The sequence below is a fragment of the Drosophila kikkawai genome, chromosome 3L (genome assembly GCF_030179895.1).
Source record: "Drosophila kikkawai strain 14028-0561.14 chromosome 3L, DkikHiC1v2, whole genome shotgun sequence".
NCBI classification, from domain to species: domain Eukaryota; kingdom Metazoa; phylum Arthropoda; class Insecta; order Diptera; family Drosophilidae; genus Drosophila; species Drosophila kikkawai.
The window spans coordinates 9802319-9822721 of record NC_091730.1 but is presented as its reverse complement, the minus strand read 5'-3'; the positions used below and the strand labels follow the sequence as shown (position 1 = coordinate 9822721).

At 46.6% G+C, this 20403-nt stretch overlaps 3 protein-coding genes across 6 annotated transcripts; 1 reads left to right on the top strand and 2 right to left on the bottom strand.

Annotated features, from left to right (window-relative positions):
• Nucleotides 1-153: 153 nt before the first annotated feature.
• Nucleotides 154-13137, bottom strand: LOC108072752 (CTP synthase). Of its 3 annotated transcripts, XM_017164023.3 has the most exons (4): nucleotides 7092-7283; nucleotides 4427-4777; nucleotides 3907-4056; nucleotides 2665-3848 (listed from the first exon to the last, which is right to left on the bottom strand). In XM_017164023.3, the coding sequence occupies exons 2-4, from the start codon at nucleotides 4578-4580 to the stop codon at nucleotides 2842-2844; spliced, it is 1311 nt and encodes a 436-aa protein (XP_017019512.1). In that variant the 5' UTR covers nucleotides 4581-4777; nucleotides 7092-7283; the 3' UTR covers nucleotides 2665-2841. The 3 variants fall into 3 exon arrangements, with proteins under 3 accessions (XP_017019510.1, XP_017019513.1, XP_017019512.1); XM_017164021.3 differs by lacking the exons at nucleotides 2665-3848; nucleotides 3907-4056; nucleotides 4427-4777; nucleotides 7092-7283 and adding exons at nucleotides 154-1803; nucleotides 1865-2537; nucleotides 12785-13137; XM_017164024.3 differs by lacking the exons at nucleotides 2665-3848; nucleotides 3907-4056; nucleotides 7092-7283 and adding exons at nucleotides 154-1803; nucleotides 1865-2537 and having other exon boundaries at nucleotides 4427-4735.
• A 339-nt stretch (nucleotides 13138-13476) lies between these two features.
• Nucleotides 13477-16075, bottom strand: GlyRS (glycine--tRNA ligase). 2 transcript variants are annotated; one of them, XM_017163973.2, is made up of 2 exons: nucleotides 15939-16075; nucleotides 13477-15855 (listed from the first exon to the last, which is right to left on the bottom strand). In XM_017163973.2, exon 2 carries the CDS (start codon nucleotides 15643-15645, stop codon nucleotides 13603-13605), a length of 2043 nt encoding a protein of 680 aa, XP_017019462.1. In that variant the 5' UTR covers nucleotides 15646-15855; nucleotides 15939-16075; the 3' UTR covers nucleotides 13477-13602. The 2 variants fall into 2 exon arrangements, with proteins under 2 accessions (XP_017019462.1, XP_017019461.1); XM_017163972.2 differs by lacking the exon at nucleotides 15939-16075 and having other exon boundaries at nucleotides 13477-15927.
• Nucleotides 16076-16092: 17 nt separating this feature from the next.
• Nucleotides 16093-20184, top strand: sstn (stepping stone). Its single transcript, XM_017163974.3, has 3 exons — nucleotides 16093-16391; nucleotides 16449-16560; nucleotides 17607-20184. Exon 3 carries the CDS (start codon nucleotides 17700-17702, stop codon nucleotides 19668-19670), a length of 1971 nt encoding a protein of 656 aa, XP_017019463.1. The 5' UTR covers nucleotides 16093-16391; nucleotides 16449-16560; nucleotides 17607-17699; the 3' UTR covers nucleotides 19671-20184.
• Nucleotides 20185-20403: the final 219 nt, after the last annotated feature.

The window sequence follows — 20403 nt, the reverse complement described above, 5'->3', positions numbered from 1 at the left end:
ATGCACGAAGAGTACTACGGTTTTGATTAATTATTCGCTTAGCCGACTAATTGCGTCAACAAGCAGAGCAGAGAATTACAATAAAAGCTTCTCTATTTGGCGGTGTTCTCATGCCAGAATTTCATTGTCACAAAAAATAATAATAAAACACAGTTAGATTTGAATTTGTTCATATTTTTATATCTAAAAAATATATTTATATGGATAGGGTAATTTGCTTACTTCTTTTTTGCTTTAATTAATATTTAAATTAAGACAAACTTTTTTTTAACCAGAATATTAGCAAGTTAAACAAGTAGATGTTTCTTGGGAAGAGATTATAAACTATGTTTTCTTTTTAGTAATTCACTGTCGATGAAGAAAGAGACACGCGAGGCTACGTCAAGCTACATATATCCGGGGCTATACAAAAATCAGGGTGGAGTCGATTTTAATAAATTCAAAATCATATTTAAATCCAAAAAAGAATACAAAATAAAGTTGAGTTATTTCAAATTGACTTTTGACAATTTTAAACAATTAACTCTTTTAAGCATTGGAGAATATGAAATGAAATATTTTATCAAATTTCTCCTAAAAATACAGTTTGTATATAGTTTTTTTTAATGGAACTTAAAAACAAAAACTACCATTCATGCTAGAAAAACTACTGGGAAAAGGGAAATAACTGTATTTAAATCGACGCCACCCCATTCTATACACAGTATCTCAAACAAGTTCAAGTCAAGCATCGGGTACATCAGTTCATTGTCATAACATTATTCGTGGCCATTGGTGTGGCCCACCCCACCGCAGGCACCTTCTCCATCGGAAGTGCTAGAGCTGCCATTGCAGCCATTCGAAAGCCCATTCTTGGGCGTGCTAGGTAACTTCAAGGACCTCAGGGACTTTGTGGCACCGGCCAAGCCCACGACACTCTCCTCCTCATCCGACGAGGCATCGGACAATTGGCGGGGCGACAGGCGGCAGCCACGCTGGATATATTGCGTCAAACGATCCACAGAGGCCAAGATCAGGCCGAGGAAGGGAGGTGAGGGTTTCAAAGGACGGGACAAGTACTCCGGATGATATTGAGTGGCCACAAAATACGGATGTCCACTCAGCTCGATAATCTCCATGCGGGTCTTGTCCTCATCCGTGCCCACAAAGCGCATGCCCTGCTCTTCCAGGCGCGGCACATACTTGGGATTAACCTCATACCGATGTCGATGTCGCTCCTCCACGGTCTTTGGATTCCCGTACAGCTGACGTATCACACTGGGACCATCGGCAAAGACAGTCGTTCGCTTACCGAGACGCATAGTGCCACCCAATTGACCCGTATGATGCTCTGGCATATCAATAACCAAAGCATTGGCCGTATTGGGATCAATCTCCGTGGTATTGGCATCCTTCAGACCAAGTTTACTGCGTGCAAATTCAATAACTGCCGCCTGCAGGCCCAAACAGATGCCAAGCAGTGGCTTTCGATTTTCACGGGCCCACTGGCAGGCCCGAATCTTGCCCTCCATGCCACGGGAACCGAAGCCACCGGGCACCAGTATGCCATCACTTTCGCATAACTTTTGCCACTCCTTGTGGTACTTGCCGGGCTCCGTTTGCAGCGTTTCCTCCTCCAGCTGGCACGATTCAATAAAGACCAGCTCCAGTTTACGATTGGCAGCCAAGGCGGCATGTTGGAGAGCCTTCACCACGGATGCATATGAATCCGTAAACTTGGTGTACTTGCCCACAATGGCAATGGTCACCACCCGGCGAACGGTCTCTGTGCGACGGGCCAAATCGCGCCATTGCTGCAGGCATCTAAAAATTGAATTAGAAATAAAGTTTATACATTTAAAACTTTTCTTTAGACCCAACTCACTTGGTTCGCTTGCTCATATCGATGTTCAGCTGCAGTCGCTCGTTGAGATACTCAACCACACCGTTCTGCTCCATCAGAAGTGGGACATGGTAGATGGAGTTCAGATCATGGATGCAGATCACCTGATCGGGACCCACGTGACAAAAGTTGCTGATCTTCTCTTTGACCTCCAGACCGATGGGCTTCTCTGAACGGCAGACAATTAAGTCGGGACTTAGGCCGCAGCCCCTCAATTCCCGCACCGAACTCTGGGTTGGCTTCGTCTTGGGTTCGCCTGTGGCCTTGGGCAACGGCACCAGCGATACATGGGCCACGCAAAAGTTCTCTCGCTTGACACGGAACTGAAATTGACGGAAAGCCTCCACGAAGGGCATGCCTTCGATATCGCCAATGGTTCCGCCCAATTCCACAATGCACACCTGTGGCTTTGATGAGCCCTGGACAGGTGTTTGGGCCACACGTTCCACCCACTCCTGGATGGCATCCGTGATGTGTGGGACAACCTGAACGGTTTTGCCCAAGTACTCGCCCGTGCGCTCCTTTTCAATGACCAACTTGTAGATTTTTCCCGTGGTTATATTGTTGTCCCGATGCAGGGTGATGTCCAGAAATCGTTCATAGTTACCCAGATCCAAGTCCACCTCGGCGCCATCATCCAAAACGTATACCTCACCTAAAACACAATTTAATATTAATTAGCAAAACGATCTTTTAAATACGAAAAAAAAAAAACCCTTTTCCTTCTTAAATAAACTCTTCTCTCGTTGAATCTTTACATTTCTGTTTTATTTCCAAGGTAATTATTGTGCTTAGGTATAAATGGCGCACACTCGCAAGCTTTCCTCGGAGTGAGCACTCAACTAGAAGTCGAATCAAAAGTAGCATGGCATGATGGACATAAACTAAGCATTAATCCTTACGGTCTAACCTACTGCTGGGAGTATGTACAGTCTTCGGCTTATTCTAGACATATATCTCTACTTGGACTCCTCGAGATCCTCCTTGTAGAGTTCCTTAAAGATGAGCTTTTGTATCTTGGTGCGTATGCGCAGCTTCTGGGCAGCCGTTAGCTGCTTCATATACGGATGCAGGCTCAACAAGTAGTGGTAGTCATCGTCCTCGGGCACCATCGGCGTGTCCATTGTCGAGGAGCCATTGAAGTTGCTATCCTCGGAGAGACGCGGCCGCTTCAGCTTGAGGGCGGGTATCAGTCCATTGGCGTAGGAGTGCTGGGTGAAGCTTAGGTGCTCTGCAGCAGGAGCACCTCCCACTGGGGCGCCGGATGAGCCAAAGTCCTCGGTGCGCTCCTTGGTCGCATATGTGGCCAGCGGATGGTGTGCTTTGTTGTACAACGGTGGCGGCGATACGGATCTCTTGCCCATGCCAATCGGTGTTCCTCCATTGGAGCACACAGATGATGCGGATGTGGTGGTTGCGGGCGCCAAAACAGCACCTGGTTCGGGTTGTTGGACTTGAGCGGATGTAGTGGTTACCACTGGCGGTGGCGAACAGTGGGCAGCCGGCGGCTCCACCAAATGCATTTGCAGCGGCAATGGCACTTGTACCGGCTGCTGTTGCTGTGCTGGCTTCTTGCTGAGATCTTCAGCCTCCTTCTCCGCCAGCTCCAGAAGTTGAGCTCGTAGCAATCCCGCCTTGAGCAGAGCATGTTGATGAGCCTCCTCTTGGGCCTTCAGAGCGCCGGTGGCCAATGGCGTTGTGCTTACTTGGTTCATTTGATGGGCAGCCGGCGGCGTGGGCATTACATCCTCCATTGTAGTGGCCTGGCTAGCATCCCCATCCGCCTCCGCCTCGGCATCCATGTCCTCCTCCTCCTCGTAATCCTCGTCGCTGTCCTGCAGTCGGCGTATCAGGCCATTGGTCAAGTCCGGTTCCACCACCGTCTTCTCGCAATCCTCGCTCTGTTGGTTAAAGTAGAACGACTGATCCTGTTCGTTCTTCGGTAGTCGATGACGCATGTGATCAGCTGGAAATGGGAGCGAGTTAAATAACTGAACCGATGATTAATAACCAGGACCACTCACTTAGGAACAACAGGGCGTAGTAGTGGAGCCACTTGGACTCAAAGGTTGCCGGGTCCACCATAAAGTCACCGTTATCCGCCCGCGGTATGCGTTTGTACTCCACACGAAAATTGTCCCGTAATCCCTTCCACTTGGCCTTGAGCACGATCTCTGGTAGAGGAAGGAGGGGTAAATTAGAGAGCGAAAGCGATAAAGAGATAAACCATTGCCAGTGATGTAAACTAAGCTTTGACGAAAAGTCTGATCAGAACAGGTAACTGTATAATTTGTAATAAGCTTTACTTTTGGTCTACTTTTTGTCTTTAAAATTAAAGAATTTAATTTAATTTGTATCTAATAAAGTTTAAAAAATTACAATATTATTTTTGGAGGAATTATAAAGGAAAGAAATTAAAAGTTCGCAACTTATAAAAGTAGTTTAAAAACTCTGATACAATGATTTCCCTCTCTCAGTTGGCATCACTGTCAAAGGAACAAACTCCTTTTTGGCCATATGCTTATAAACGAATGTACTACTTACTCGGCAGCTTATGCGCTCCGCTTAACTCGTCCCACATCTGCTCGAGGAAGGCTTTGTTGCAATGGAAATTGCGATTCCAGATGGCCGGACGCTCTTCGATGTCGTGAATGAACTGCTCCACATTGAGCACAATTGTAGACTTTTTTGGCGCCATCTTCTTCAAACGATGCCCGCTCTTCTCACTGTCTTTATCTCACTCGCACTTGGTTTAATGCACAGCCGACCCTGCGCTTCCCGTTTCACTTGTCCGTCCGCCAGCTAACGGTGAATGCCAAATGCATGCTCAAATAGCACACGCCACCTTCACCAACATCAGCCCCATCACACACACACAGCGCTGAGAGGAGAGCACTGAGAGGATGAAGAGCATTAGGCTTTGACCACACTCCCTTCGTCCGGCTTCCACCCACACCATCACAGTTAGCCGCGATCCGTGACCATCAATGGGTGCTCCCTAAGAGCAGCAACAACAACAACAACAACAAGAGAGGGCAGCAACAAACTTAACACAATAACTTCATTAAGATTCCTTCCTCGGGCTTATGCCTAGGCCCAAAACAAGCCGAGCGAGCGACAGGAAATGCTGCTCTGCGCCATTCGCTTTGCTCTCCATCGGTTCCATCTCTCCCCAGTTCCTTCATCTCTCCACCAGCAAGACGAGGCGAAGGCAGGAAAGAAGCAGCAAAATCAAATTATAAACACGCCAGGCCAGCGACAGTGAGACAGAGACAGACGGCGACGACCGAGAGACCAGCCAACAGTTACTCCATGAGCCTGCCTGCCTGGCTGCCCTGCTCCCGCTCTCGCTCCTGAATCCACTGCCTGTGCCTGTGCCTGACCCCCTCTTCACTTCCTCAACACACCGAGCACACTTGCAGAAAATATGTAAAATACATTTCGGGACAATTCCCGAGGAGGAAAATCAAATTAACTACTAGACTAGTTGTTACTAATGAGTGAATTGAGCAAATGAACAAATGAGAAATATTAGTGAGTTTCCAGTTTTTAAAAATAACTAATAACGATTATCTATCACGTGTCCTACTAGCCCCCATTTTTCCCAGTGCAGCGTCTGGCCCCAGTGCATCAGTTTCAGTGTGTTTGTGTGCGTCTGCAAGTAAGTGTGAGTGAGTCAGGCGCAGGCGGCGGCGGCATTCAGTCAGTCATGCAAAAATGTTTGCCGTGCACAGAGTGCGAAATACTAAAAACGGCAGCGTGTGGAGTGTGGAGACAGCCGACTGCGATTGTGGGGAGAACTGGCATGTGGGGGGGCCAGCGGAGCGAATGCGGAGGCACAGGCCGAGCCAGGCCGGGCACACACACACACACACATACTGTATTCCAGCGAGCAAAAGCAATTTCTGGCGGCAGCTATAGCTATTGCTGCAGGCAGACAAGAGACCAGAGACCAAGCCAGACAAATAATGCGTCACGTTGCGCAGTCGTTAAATTTTCGTTTTCGTCGTTGCCGTTGCCGCCGTTGCCGTTTTTATGGGCAAAAACTGCCGGCGACAGTGTTGTTGTTGTTGTTGTTGTTAGGTGAAGAGAAGGAGGGTAGGACCAGTTGAGGGGGGAGGGTGAAAAGCTGGCCCAGCTGCTTCGCGAGGTGCTCAAGCTTGGTGGCTCCTCTGCTTCTGCTGCCAGCCAAGAATTTCACAAGTTTCGACCCGCCGTGGAAAGTTATGAGGCCTCGCACTCGGCACTTACACACTCCTCTAAACTGGAAGCTGCTGGCTGGGAAATTGGCAGCTAAGTGGACTAACATTGGAGATTTGGAAATCACTTCCTTAACTTTGATTTCTCGCACAGTGGAGAGATTCTTTAGCTTATCGGCTAGAGGAGGAGGAGGAAACGAGATAAGATTATGCTCCTCGCCTTTTTTATAGGTCAGATCTTGTAATAAAGGCAGGGTATTGAACAGGGAGAAAAAAAGAGCTAATTTCATTGATAGTCTCCATCTCTTCCAGCTTAACCCATTAAGGATCAAAATGATAAACAAACGCATATTTAATAAAAACAAAAATAAATTTACGAATTATGGCAAGCTAATAGAAATTGTTAAGCATTTTTTGTACCATTATCTAATTTACTAACTCTGAAACTAATCATAGCTTTGAACGGTTTAAACTTTAAAGTTAAAGCTTTCATACTTGTTAGACTGCATTTCCTATATTAGCATCTACTTGAATGGATTCAATGCTAAAACTCGGCTTCTTATTGGCAAAACGCGACAGCTTTAAAATATTGTATTTCCTTTTAGCTTCATCAGCATCTGCTTCTTTACCGTCACCTTTAAACGAGCTCCACACCTCTCCTTACCAGAATCCCCATCTGCTAAAATCCCCATATCTAGAGTTCTTTTCTTTCGCGCCCATAACTTAAATGTTAGCCCCGCTCCCTCTCGTTTTAACTGTCATTGAAATTAGCTTGGGAATGCAGAGGAAAGGAAGAGAGTCAACTAGGCTCATGAAAGGGGGGAGTAAGGAAGGGATAAACTATACGACGATTGCTGTCTTGTTGTTGCTGCTCTATAAAATCAATAAAACACGCACACATGTGCGTGTGTTTCATTCGCACACACATACATCCATGTATGCAAAATTAGCGCGCCAGGAGGCGCAACTAACGGTGAATGTGGGTGGCCCAGTGGGTGGTCGTGTATTACCGCCAAAGTTTATAATAATCGAAAAGTTTTGCGCTCGGACAGCGGCCCCGCATATATTCCGTTTTCCGTTATATCCCGAGAGCGTAGCGTGGCGTTTCACGAGCGAGAACAAGCGAGAATCCGAACTCGAACTCGAAACCGAAACCGAATTGCGAATTCCGAATTCCGAACCAAAAGGCGAACCACTGCTGATTGCAGTCAGCTTACAACTGAAATTGAAAATTCAGCAGAGCAAAGTGCGAAGCGCCGCCACTGCTGCTGCCTTTGCTGCTGCCGCGGCGGCTGCCATTTGCCGCCGTTGACGCGCCGCCACCGCCGCCGCACAGTCCGCGCTGCCCTGCCCCCGCCACCACTTCCACACACATCTACTGCCACTGCGACAGGCTGCAGCCATCCGCCATCAGCCGAGAGCCATGAGCCATGAGCCGTGAGCCAACAGGCAGGGCAAGCACAGGCCGTGTATTCAGGCCCGGGTCCAAGCCCCCCAAAAGCCAAGCGAGCCATAGCCACATAGCCGTAGCCAGAGTCAGAGCCAGCCAACAAAACGTGCCAACTAGCGGCGGCAGCTGAAACGACGCCAGCCAGCCACCAGCAGCAGGCAGGCAAAATAATATAAGAAAAAAAAAAAAAAGTACTAAAGTAAGGCAGGCTAGAAGAGAACGAAGATGGGAACACCCTATTTCATTAGCATGTGCCACTGAAATCTAAAGTTTTTGTTCCATTAGATCCCCTTAAAGTTAAGATAGAGGAAACTTAAACTGATTATCTTTACTGATTTAAGATTCTCATTTAATAGATTGAACATATAACCCTTGCATTCATCACAAAAGATGTTCAAATCAAATATAATACCTACAATCAGTTTTACAAATAGATAATTTAAGATGAATATCAACTCACATCTCAAATTGAACCAATTTTATTTAGTTTAAGATGCCAAATCTGAAGAATGCACAATTAATATTTGCTTTTATTAAGAAGGAGTTCATACCTAAGCCATAAATCGTAATGCCCTTCCTAAAGGAGAGGGCATGAGAAGCGCACACTGAAACGCAAAAAACGCCAGCGAGGAGGCCCAGGCCATCCAGTCATCTGGCGGGGCGGTCGGACAGACGAGGACTGTGCCAAGGGGATGGGGAACAGGGAGCAGCAGTCAGCAGGCTGGCACAGGCAGTTCCAGCAGGCGAGAGCCAACGCCAAAGCCAAAGCCACGCCACAAGCTTTTGCTTTTGCCGGCGCGACACACACACACATACATACATACATACTCCCATACATATATAATGTGTGTGTGCAGGAGGATGAGGAGGTGGCGGGGGGTTTTGGGGATGTGGAGAAGCGCGCACAAACGCTAAAAACGGCCGCCGCCATTTGCTTCGCTCTGCTCTGCTCACTGTTTCTGCTTTTGTTGTTGCTGCTGCTGCTGCTTTTGGGCATATTATTGCCGGCTATCCAGCACACGCACACTTACACTTACACTCGCAGAGGCACACAAACACATGCGGGAGAGAGCCAGCCAGCCAGCCAGCCGCGGTGTCTGTGTGAGTGAGGTGGAGCCGGTGGCCTGCTCTCCTCGCGGACCTCCTGTCGCACGTCCTCTTCTTCCGCTGCTTTTGCTGCCTACTGCATGCGCGCAGCAACGACAATCAACGCGCGGAAGCGAGCGAGCCCTAGTAGCTAGCGAGCGAAAAGCATAAACCATGAAGAGAGAAGAGGTGGAAGTGGGCAAGGCGGAGGCCAGGGGCTGGCGTGAAGAGGAGGCTCGTTAAAATCACGCGACAGGAGGCAAAAGCAGCAAAAGAAGAAGCAGCAGCAGCAGAAACGACAACGGGGGCGGTGCAACAAAAGCCGGGCAAAGCGAATCGATGTGAATTTGGCTGTGGCTCCGGCTACCGCTCTTCCTCCTCTTCTCTTTTCCGACTTCCCTTGGCTCCGGCGCCCGTCGCTCAGACATGCCAAGTGTGAGGTGATGGGGGAGGAAGGTGGGGAAATTAAAACGGCACTATGGCGAGGCTACCACCCACTACCGGCGCGGCAGGGTGGCCAACCAGGCTGTGAAATATAATGAGGGGCAGACGTGCGATTGGCCACCAGACCCGAATTTAATTTCTTACAATTAAGCTAACGAACAAGAAAACTCTTCCAGAATATCAGATCTGTTGCTACAAAAATGGACCTATTGTATTAACAGGGATAGGGATGCCTTAAAGATACAATAATGATAAAATGTCATTTTCACTTGATTGCCTTTAGCCACCTTGAATATTTCGATAAACCTTTAAAAACACTTGCCAGCTTTGGTGTCATAAAAGTCCATATAGAGAATTTGGCTTCTTCCGGTATAAAAGATTAACGAAAGCCTACAAATGATAGGTGTTCCGTTCGTTATAGCCATACCGAAGATCATACAATTAATTTGATTACTAAGCAAAATTACAAAAGAGTTTAAACTTGGTATTAGGGACCAGAAGGAAGATGGATAGGTTTTCAGCAAGTTTCTTAATTTCTCTGCTCGTCAATGTAATTACTTAAAGCGATGCTTAAAGTTATGCCAAGTGGGAAAACTTTTGACCAGACATACGATTGAAGCTTATGAAGCCATAGAACACACATACAGGCATATACGGACACGTGCGGGCCCATCAGTAAACTTTACTGTGTGTATGTGTGTGCGTGTGGCAGCACACAAGGTGTGGGGCGGGGGCGTGAGGGATGGAAGTAGGCGGAGGCTAGTGGGTGGGTGGGGGAGGGAGGTTGGCAGCCACTCAGCCTCAATCGCCAGCTACGCGTAGCAACGGTCACATCCTGCTGGAAAGCTGGATAGAGCTGGAGAGTTGGGGAGCTGGAGAGCAGCCACAACGGAATGGTATTTTCCATTTAATTTTTGCACACTCACACACGCACGCACGCACCCGCTGCCATATGTATGTATGTATATGATTACAGTGAAGCAAGCTTATCTTAGATTTTCTTGCAATAAATAAACATTCTGTAGTTCTTGCTTTCAACATTTCTACAGTTCTATGTGTGATTGGTGCTCCCGATAATTAAATATTTATTTCTCTTTTTAGTTAGTTAGGTTTCACTGTACTTAGCAGCACACGCACCGGGTAGAGCAGGAGCATGAGGAAGTGAAGAGGACGAGTCGCAGGCAGAGGTGCCCGCAGCAACAGCAGTAACAACAACAACAACAGCAGGAGCAGCAGCGTGGCAACAGCAGCAGAGGCCCAAGCATTATTGTCGTCGCGAAACGTGAGCGTAACGAATGCGCAAGCAGAAAGGCAGCAACAAAGCAAATGCAGGCCAAAAAGGAGGTGCAAAAAGGGAAGTAGAGGAGCGGCGTAAGGGGGATCTCGGAACCAAAGATGGAAGGCGGAGGAGGCGGCGGCGGCGGCAGTTAATGGCGCACAGGCAAAGAGCAACAGCTGCTAACGATGTTGACGCGCCGATGACGGCCACACAACCAAACAGACACACAAGAGAGAAATATGTAGTATATGTACAGATGTATATAGGAGCTGCTGGCTCTTTTATGGCTAAAAACGCTAATGTGGCGATTGCGATGAAGCGAGGGCGGGGGGCCGTGACAGAGCGCAAAACACGCAAAAGCCCAAGCTGAATATGACGGGCAAGAAGAAGCTGAGAGCCCAGCGGCGGCAGAACAACAGCAACAAAGGCACTCGCCACATAGCTGGAAGAAGAGACACCCTCCGAAAAGATGGAACTCAGCGAGCGGCCAATATGGCGACCCTTGCCATTTCCCCATTCCACTCCTACTTCTCTCATTCGCCCACTCACACTAACACACTCGCACACCACGGGAATTAACGCAAAACAAATGAAGCACACGCATGTGCCGCAGTCGACGTCGACGTCAACGCCGGCAGCGAACTCAAACAGAACAACAACAACAAATGAGCAGAAAACACAGAAATGCATTCTGTGTGCAATTCGACCCCCAAAAAGCGAAGCTGGGCGCAAAAATGCAAATGACAGGCGGCAGACAGTAATCCCCCGCGAGTGGGGGGGGAGTTGGGTGGCGAGAGATATGGGCGAAATGGTCGACAGGCTGTCCTCTGTTTCAACTTATCGAATTTGTTTGGCCATATTCGCACCTCTTATAAAACAGAATTAAGCTTAAATAATATAAATATTTAACATTTGACACGCATGAGAGCTCAAGAATTATAGCTGTCCCAAAAGTTCAAATTGTTTAGTTTCCCAACAAAACAGTTTTAACATGCAACTTTCCATTTCACCTATAAATTAATTCGCACGTGTAGATCGGCCTCGCGAATCGTGCAGGTCAACACTGCGACACATGTCTCCCTCACACACCACCCCCCAAACTCTCCCCATCGTCACCCATACAAGCACACCGTAATTGCATTGGCACGTTGCATAAATAAATTTGTGTGCCGCTGCTGCAGTTTATTCACTCTTATTGTTGTTGTTGCTGCTGCTGCTGCTGGCGCCATTTTGGCCGAGGAAGTTCTTTTTGCATAAGAGGGGGTGCAGTGGAGGCGGAGATGGAGCGATTGTGGGTGAGCGCAATACAGTGACACCGTGGGTGAGAAAAAACCCGATCACAAGCGAACTGAACGAAAAATACAGTAAATCTGTGGCAACAAATACAGTTAATCAATGAAAACCACCACAGCGATAAGCCACATACAGATTATTATTGTTTTGGCTTATCTCTAAGTTGTTTACAAATAGTATTAAAGTGCGCCACGTGAAAAGTTTCCCTTTCCTTCAATCAAACAAACAACCTGTGACGATAAAAAAGAAACACCAAAAGTGAATAAAAACAAAACAAAAATAAAGGAAAAGGGCAAAGCAAAGCCATTTAAACAGGAGAGACAGAAACTTTCATTTTCAATGTCAAGCAACAACAACGACAACACAATGTCTGCCGGTTGAGGGAGGTTTTTTTGTAACAAGAGAGGCATAAACAGAGAGCAACAGGAGTGGGCAGAAGAGAGCGCTTGACAAATCTCTGGTATCATTAAGGGAATTTTCATTGTAAGCTCTGTAAACAATTGTTGATGGCTAATATTTTTATATTTGTATGGATTATATTCATTCTCAGGCTGATTTATTTATAAACAAAACTTGCTAAAGTCCGGCAAAGCACGTGCAATTACTTGTTGTTGTTTGCGAGAGAGCGAGAAAGAGAGGGAAGGAAAAACAGCTGACGGTGCGGCCGTGCTGTCTGGTCATCTCTTTCCTACACCCGCACCGCACAATAAACACGCCACTTCGTATTTTCTTGCAACACATATACAGTTAGAGAATTTGGCACGATTTGTATTAATTTTTCTTCATTATTTGGCAAACGTTTTAAGGGACAATTTGTTTACCATACTTAATCATTTTCTTGAAGTTCGATTTGGCCCCTTCTGTGTAGTACTTTTTGGCGGGAGAGTGGGCTTTTTCCGCGACTTGCGCTCTCCCTTTCTCTTACATGCCATGTGGCTTACAACATGCCGCGTGACCTTTGACAACAACAAGACCCGTTACAGCTACCATGCACATACCTGCACACACCAACACTAACGCGCAATATTGAAAATTTGCCAAAAACAAAATGCAGACAGATTTTCCTGCTTTGCCGCGAGCACTATCGCGTATATCCATATATTATATAGCCCCCGTATACACATTGTTAAGCCAAAAAGCGAGGAACTCACCATGCTCGTACGGCGAAAAGGTTCCAGCATCGATGTTGATGTACGGATCTATTTTGATCGAGGTGACATCGAGGCCACAGGACTTGAGCAGCGTTCCGAACGAGGAAGCTATCACGCCCTTGCCCACGCCGCTGATGACGCCGCCAGTTACCAGGATGTATTTCATCTTTTTGGGATTTCGGATCGCGGATTACCGTCTCGCGGAGTCGACACCAAGTCTACACTTATAGGAGCCAAGCCGAGCGACAATTGCGCCGTTTATTTTGGTTTTCTGTTACAAATACACGTGGTCCCGCGAATCGCGAACCGCGAGTTGACTTATTTATCTGCGTTATATTATATACATATGTATATGTATGCCGCGGTATGTCTGTCAGTGTGACCAGCCTGGCCTATTTAAAATGCATTATAATAAACTGGCATAATACCATTTGTTAAAAAAACGAAAAAATATAGCTTTTCCGACGTTTTTCCGTGAAGATTGTAATTTTAAAGAATATGCACCCAACTCGAGGGTTTTTAGGAACGGAAATATAACATTAATTGTGATTAAACTATAATGCCGGTATTTTTCTTTAAATATCTGGCAACTCCAGCGTACTGAGAGCGATTTTAGGGTGACCGGGTGCCGGGAAAATTCAAATTTTTATTTAATATACGAAAGTTATTAATTCATTAACAAGAAAATTCGGTTTCTGGTGCGAAGCATTAAATGTTGCATGTTTTATTCAACTTTTAGGCATAAAAGTATAAAAAAGAAATAATATAGAAAATGCGTGTGTCAAGCGTGAGAATTTCCTTGCTCTTCAGCCATCGGGTTACTTGCTGCTGGCCTCCTGCTGCTCGAAGAGTGGATACTGCTCCGTTACCTTCTCCCAGGTGGTCCTCGCCGTGGAGAGGTCTTTGACCACACCGACCACCTCCTCCAGACCGACGCGCACCTGCTTCATGGTATTCCGATCTCTCAGAGTCACAGTGTGCGGCTCCTTCAAGGTATCAAAGTCCACGGTGATGCCATAGGGAATAGCAATCTCGTCTGTTCGTGCGTATCTTCGGCCAATGGAGCCGCTGGAATCGTCCACCTTGTGCGAGAGTTCCGCCTTGGTCAGTGCAGATGACAGTTTCTGCGTGTAGGGCTGGAAATCCGTGTTGTTCGACAATGGCAGGATGGAGCACTTGATGGGCGCCACCAGGGAGGGCAAGGTGAAGTAGCAACGCTGCTCGTCGCCATCGCGACACTGGAAACTGTGCTCCAGCAGGGCGTACATGATCCGTCCAATGCCGAACGAGGGCTCGACCACACTCGGGATGAACTCCTCCACATGGACGGTCTTCGAGGAGTGCTTCACGCTGATGGTGTTCTTGTCAAGCTCGTGGCTCTGACCATCGGCCAGGGTCAGCTTGTACTGGCCATCGCCTGCCAGCTGCTGCTCCACCTTAGTGATCTCCTCAAGCGAAAGTTTGGCCAGCGCATCCGTTATGTTCTTGGCTTCCTTCTTGAAGGTCTTGCCCAAGGCCTGCTTGTTGGGCACAATTTCGCTGACCTCCACGGTCTTGGGTGCCGGCAGACGCTTCTCCGCCACCAAGCGGACACCAGTGGCCGCCGTGTGCTGTCCCAGATCGTAAGCACTGCGATCCGCACACCCAACGCACTCCACCCAGCCGTAGGAGGTGAGAATCTCGGCATCCCAGCAATCGCAGGCATAGTGAGCCATCTCGTTGGACATGTGCTGGCGGAAACGCAAGCATTCCGGCTTAATGCCAATGGCCAAAAGGAACTGCTGGATCCGAGCCATGTAATAGCCGAGGGTTTCGTTAGCCACCAACTTGGAGGCGACTGCAGCTCCAATTTCCACCTGGGCAGCGGACTTTCCATCCATCTGATTGCAGGCCGAGTAGAGGGTCATCTTTTCCGCCTTGATATTACCAAACTTGGGGTGATCCTTGTGCACGGGATCGCAGAAGTGCTCAATCTCCGCCATGGTGAACTCACGCACACGAATAAGTCCCGATCTGGGCGAGATTTCGTTGCGGAAGGAGTTGCCTATCTGGGCAACGGCGAAGGGCAGCTTGCCCTGATTAAATTCCAGCAATCGCTTAAAGTTCACAAAGATGCCTTGCGCTGTTTCCGGGCGTAGGAATCCCTTGACCAGACCAGTGGGTCCAATTTGCGTGGCAAACATCAGATTGAACTCGATGGGTTCGGTTAGATCGTTGCCGGTCAGGGGGGACTTGATGTTATACTTGGCCAGGACATCGGCCAGCTCCTGCTTGTTCAGACCATCCAGCTTGATGATGATGTCCTCGCATTCGGCCTGCAGCGCCGGCGTGGCCTCCTTCGCCTTGGACAGCTTCTCCAGAGCCTGCTTGATGAGATGGTCCAAGCGGAAGCACTCGCCGGTCTTCACATCCTTGACCATCAGGTCAGCGAATCGCTCCACATGACCGGAGGCTTTTAAAACCGGTTCCGGCGTGAGAATCGAGCAATCCACCTCCAGCATTTGTTCCTCGAGTGCGAAATACTGCCGCCACAGGGCCAGGATGTTGGACTTAAGGGCACAGCCCATGGGTCCGAAGTCGTACTGGCCGGTAATGCCACCATAAATGGCGAAGCTCTGGTCGTAGAAGAAGCGCCGCTTCAGCAGATCCTCCATTTTGGCACGGTCAAAGCTGACCACGCTGGGCGTCAGTGCCAGCTCCTTTTCCTCTAGGACCTTCTTGCGAGCCTTCAGCTCGGCCACGGCCTTTTTCACATCCAGCTCGGCAGCTCCCTGGGCCTTGAGTTCCCTCACCAAATTGCCCTGCTCCTGCACGCGCTCCCGCAAGGGGGCCAACTGTGCCTCAATCTCCGGATTGGACATGATGAACTCGGCAGCTGCGGATCGTAGGTTAACCTTTCTCTTTTGCTTCTTGGCGCCCCAAGTGGGTGGCTGAGTGGGTGACGCAGAGGGTGATGCAGCGGCGGTGGTAAAAAACACTTTCGTGGCAATGTGCTCGCTCCACGTTTTTCTCGCTAACTGAGATCTCACGGCTAAGGTGGCGCTGCGCAGGTGGGGTAGCGCTTTCAGCAACTGCAATGACATAAAGCCGAATTTATTCTATTGCCGGCAGAAAGCAAATTTATGTAATAAAACCGGCCGAATTGATGAAATACCTTTTACTAGGATGCAATTGGATGAAAGAGTTGTGGGGTTGCCAGGTTTTCCGTTTGAAAACCCTAAAAATTCGGTCACGCTGTTGTGGTGGGAAACTTGGCTTACTGTGAAGGTATTCCGATCTGTGTGCTTTTTGGTCACACTGTTTTTGTATTTTAATTATGTAGGCGCAGCATTTCTGTTTTTCTCGCGTGTTTTTGCCTTAATTTGCTCAAATTTTCCATTTAGTTAGGCCAATCTCAAGTGCTGCACTCACTAATTGCTCAAACGCGCAAAGCTCAAATTAAACGCAAGGCGTTTTAAGCGGATAACCGAGTTCCAGTTTTGTTTTTTCTGTTTTTTGGGAGAGGACGCGGCGGCGACGGCGGCGTTGCAACAACAGCGACGCTATGTGTCCGCATTTCTGAGCGATAAAAGGTGTGTGTGGGTGCACTCTCTCACCTGAGTAAGAGGTAAGACTAAGGCCAACTTGCCGAAATGTTTATTGCAATCGAATAACTCATTCACAGGTGCCGACATAACGGGACTTTTGTTTTTACGACGACAAAACCCAAGAGAACAATAAGAAAACAGCATCAACTACACATACAACAACACCAACAGCAACAAAGGCGCCTCTAGGTGAGTTAAAAGTTGTTTTTGTTTCACCGTTTTCCGTTCTTGTTCTTGACCTGTTTTTGTTTGTTTTGCGTGTGTTTTTGTGTGTGTTTGGGATATATTTTAAATCGATCTGTTTTTAATTATGCATAATTCCTCATTTGTTAGTCATAAGTGTAGTTTTGCGTTTGGACGCTTCATTTTTAATTAGAAACCTACCCCTAGCAGTGGAAAGGCCTGGAAACCAGTTTGGTTCCTTTCAGCGAGCATCCACTGTAGGGGCGCCTACTCCAGAGCCTTCGATATATTAAGTCATCGCCCATTCGCCAGACTGTACACAGAGAGAAATACAACACACATAAAATAGAAAACACCGCCATACAACTCTATGTTCGGGTTAAGGTTCTTCTGGCCATATTTTGGAGACGGGATTTCGCTTCAAGGTGTCCGGTGGTTGTGGTGCGTGATATAATGGGTGCCAAAGTTATAAAACAAAACAAAAACTAAGTCTGTACATACATACCAACTTAAAAAAACCTAATTAACTAGTGCACGTTTCTAATATTGCTAACTTGGGACTAAAAAATAAAAGGAAATTAAAAACAAGTGAATTTCCTAGCTCTGCTAAAGATAAAAAATAGTTAAGGATTACCTAAAACACGTTAAAAAAAACCTTAAATTGATATAAATCTGTACAAAAGTTCACTATAAAGTTCAAAGTTGCGGATTTATAAGGTTAAAATGCTAAAATTATGAAAATATACCGTAGTAAATGCAAGAAAATTAATATAAACATTAACTAAATACATTTTTTTTTGTATTTTTCTATAAAAACAAAACCTTTTGTTATTGATTTAAAATGTTTTTAATAAGAAATTCAAGGTTAATTTTTTTAAGATCATGTAAATTCCTTAAAAATTATAGTTATATAAATTTAATGAAAATATAAAAACTATTGAACAGAGCTGGAAATTCACAAAAAATAATATAATACAAAATCTATTAAATACCTTAAAAAAAGATCGATTCCAAGAGGCATACTCTGATCAAAGACTGCTTGTCTTTTCTAGGATCTCCCTCCCAACCCTGTAAAATTTCATATCCGCACCACCACCACCACCGAACGAACGAAGCCAACGAAGTACCCAAAGCAACCTCTGGCGATGCAATTGAAAGCGCCCCTCAAGAGCAGAAAAATGGCCAGTCTTAAAGATGAGGAACAAGCGGCAACCACAAGCAACACCTCCAACAACAACAACAACAACACAAATAATGTTAACAATAACCATAGCAGCAGTAGCAGTAGGAGCAACAACAACAACAATAACAACAACGAAGATGATCCCAAGACTAGACGAGAAAATTTGGAGGCCAGAAAGTTGGCTCTGGAGCAACGATTAAGCGAAAAAAGCTGGCTATATCAGCAAATCCAAAAACAAGAGACGGCCATTATCAATGGCAACTACGAGCAGATGAGCATTAACGAGTTCTTTGCCCAGTTGGCCCAACAGTACAAGCATGAACAGCAATTTCAGGCATTGGCTCGTGAAAACAATTCCATTTTGAGGAGAAAACAAAGCACGACGAGCCGGGAAAGCAGGGAAAGTCAAATGACCAACAGTAATAACAATAACAACAATCGACAGTCGGAAACCTTGTCAAACCGCAGTTCGGAATATGATAATTATCAGCCTTCGCCCTCTTCGGTAAATGCAGGCGGAGATATGCTGGTGATAGGCGTGGCCCAGCAGCAGGCTCAACAGCAACCGCCGCTAGTGAAGAGTGCCTTGAAAAAGCGACCCACACCGACTCTGAGAGAAAAGCAATATATGCGGCAGCAGCAGCAGCAACAGCAACAATCATCGCATTTGTTAATGAATATGAACTACCAGAGATCCCAGCCAGATGTCATATCCATGTACTCTGCAAACTCCTCCAATGTGGCCACTTTGAGGCAACCACCACAGGTGGCACCCCAGCAGCAGCCCATTATCGTACACTGCGACAAATACTACTTATCACCCACTCATCAAAGCTACAACGAAGGGGGTTTCATCAAGTCCAGTCAAAACATTAAGAAGTATGTCTCGCCCTTGGCATCGCCCAGCAATTTAAGCTACGAGCAGCAGCAGCAACAGCAGCAGCGTAATCCCATGCTCCGGCAATTAGATGCCATATCCCTGGCGCCCAGTTACGTTTCCGTGGACATGGAGGCGGCGGCTGTACAACAGCAACAATACCGCTGGCGTTCCCAAACCCACATAGCGCCGCCCTTAACGCCACCACAACTGGGTATTGTAGAGGTGAAATCACACTCTAGCGATATGCTGGCGGCACCAATGCCACCTAGTCGCTATCCAATGCACGACGAGATCTCCCTGTCATCTTCATCCACAACTCACATTGAAAAGAAACCCAAACCCAAACAGTGGCTAGAGTCATCTCTAGATGGACCAGCGGTTATAAGGCAAATGGATTCCCAGCCCCACAGTCCAGCTGGGAGTAGCAGTAATGGAAGCAGTAATCATCAGGCAGGGGCCATGGCTGCCAGCTCCAAGCCACGCGCCAAGCTCTCCTCACAATCCATGTCGGTATCGGGACGCCACTATTCCATGTCTGGGAACCAGCGACCAACACAGAACTATCCCAATGCCAGCTATGCGGTGAACACCAGCACCAAGGCTTTGCTAAGTCAATCCACGTCGTACCTCAATGCCATTGAGCAAACGATGGGCATTTCGGTATCGTATCCATTGGAACCGCTGGACATACCACCGTTTCGAAACTTACCGCCCAAGCCGAGTCAAATGCAGCAGCCTACGCCGCCGCCCAGACCTCCACCGGCCGCCAGCCAGCAGAATCTGAATCAGAATTCCAGCTTAAATTTAAATCTCAGTGGGAGCGGTGGACATGGTCACGGAAGTGCTCTGCAAACGGCGCTGGTATCACCGCCATTGACTGTGGCCACGGCTAGCTTATCGCCGGATATACGAATCGAGTCGCCAAAGAACATGACCGTAGTGCAGCAGGCCACTTTTCAGCCGTACAAGGAGGTTACCAAGCCCTTCGAGATGTCCGATTTCTACAAATACTCCACCAAGTTCAAACAAAAGGAGAGCGGCAATCCCAACTGACCTATAAGGTTTCATGGGATCTAACACATCATGCTCTCCCTCCCCTTTATTGTGATTAACTAAACTAAAAGCGTTGGACACGAATTACAAATTTAAAGTTCGTTAGCTAAATTATTTAAGATCAAGACTAATCGAATATTTAACATAAAAATGCTCAACAAATTTGCCAAAATTTCAATACTTGACCTATGGAAAGCAATTTATTATTATTCGTAATGACATTTTTGATAAAACAAAGAACAATATGAAACAAGCCTTATGGCAAGATGCCTAGAAAGTATGAAAGTACTTTAGAAATATTAAAGCATTTACAAAAGCCCAACCATAGCTAAGAGGAAAACGGACTAGCAATTGTTACAGTGTATAAAATTGAATATTTACACAACAAAAACAATATTTTTTATATAAATATACAGATGCAAATATTTTATAAAAGAATGGAGCGTTTAAGACTAACTATTATTAACAAGCAATAACAAAACAAATATAAATAAATATTTTATATTAAAATGTACACGAAATACTAGTACTTTTATTGAGGAATAAAGGTTAGAAAGGTGATAATATAATGATATAGTTTAGAAAGATTAAAAATCTACAATTCTACATTATTTTCTATCTTGAACCTTTTATTATTTTTTTCTTTTATCAAATGTTTCTCTAGAATTCCCAAAATCTCTGCTTAAAACCTATTTATAGAACTGGGCGATAAAACCTCCCTTTTTTCCCCTCC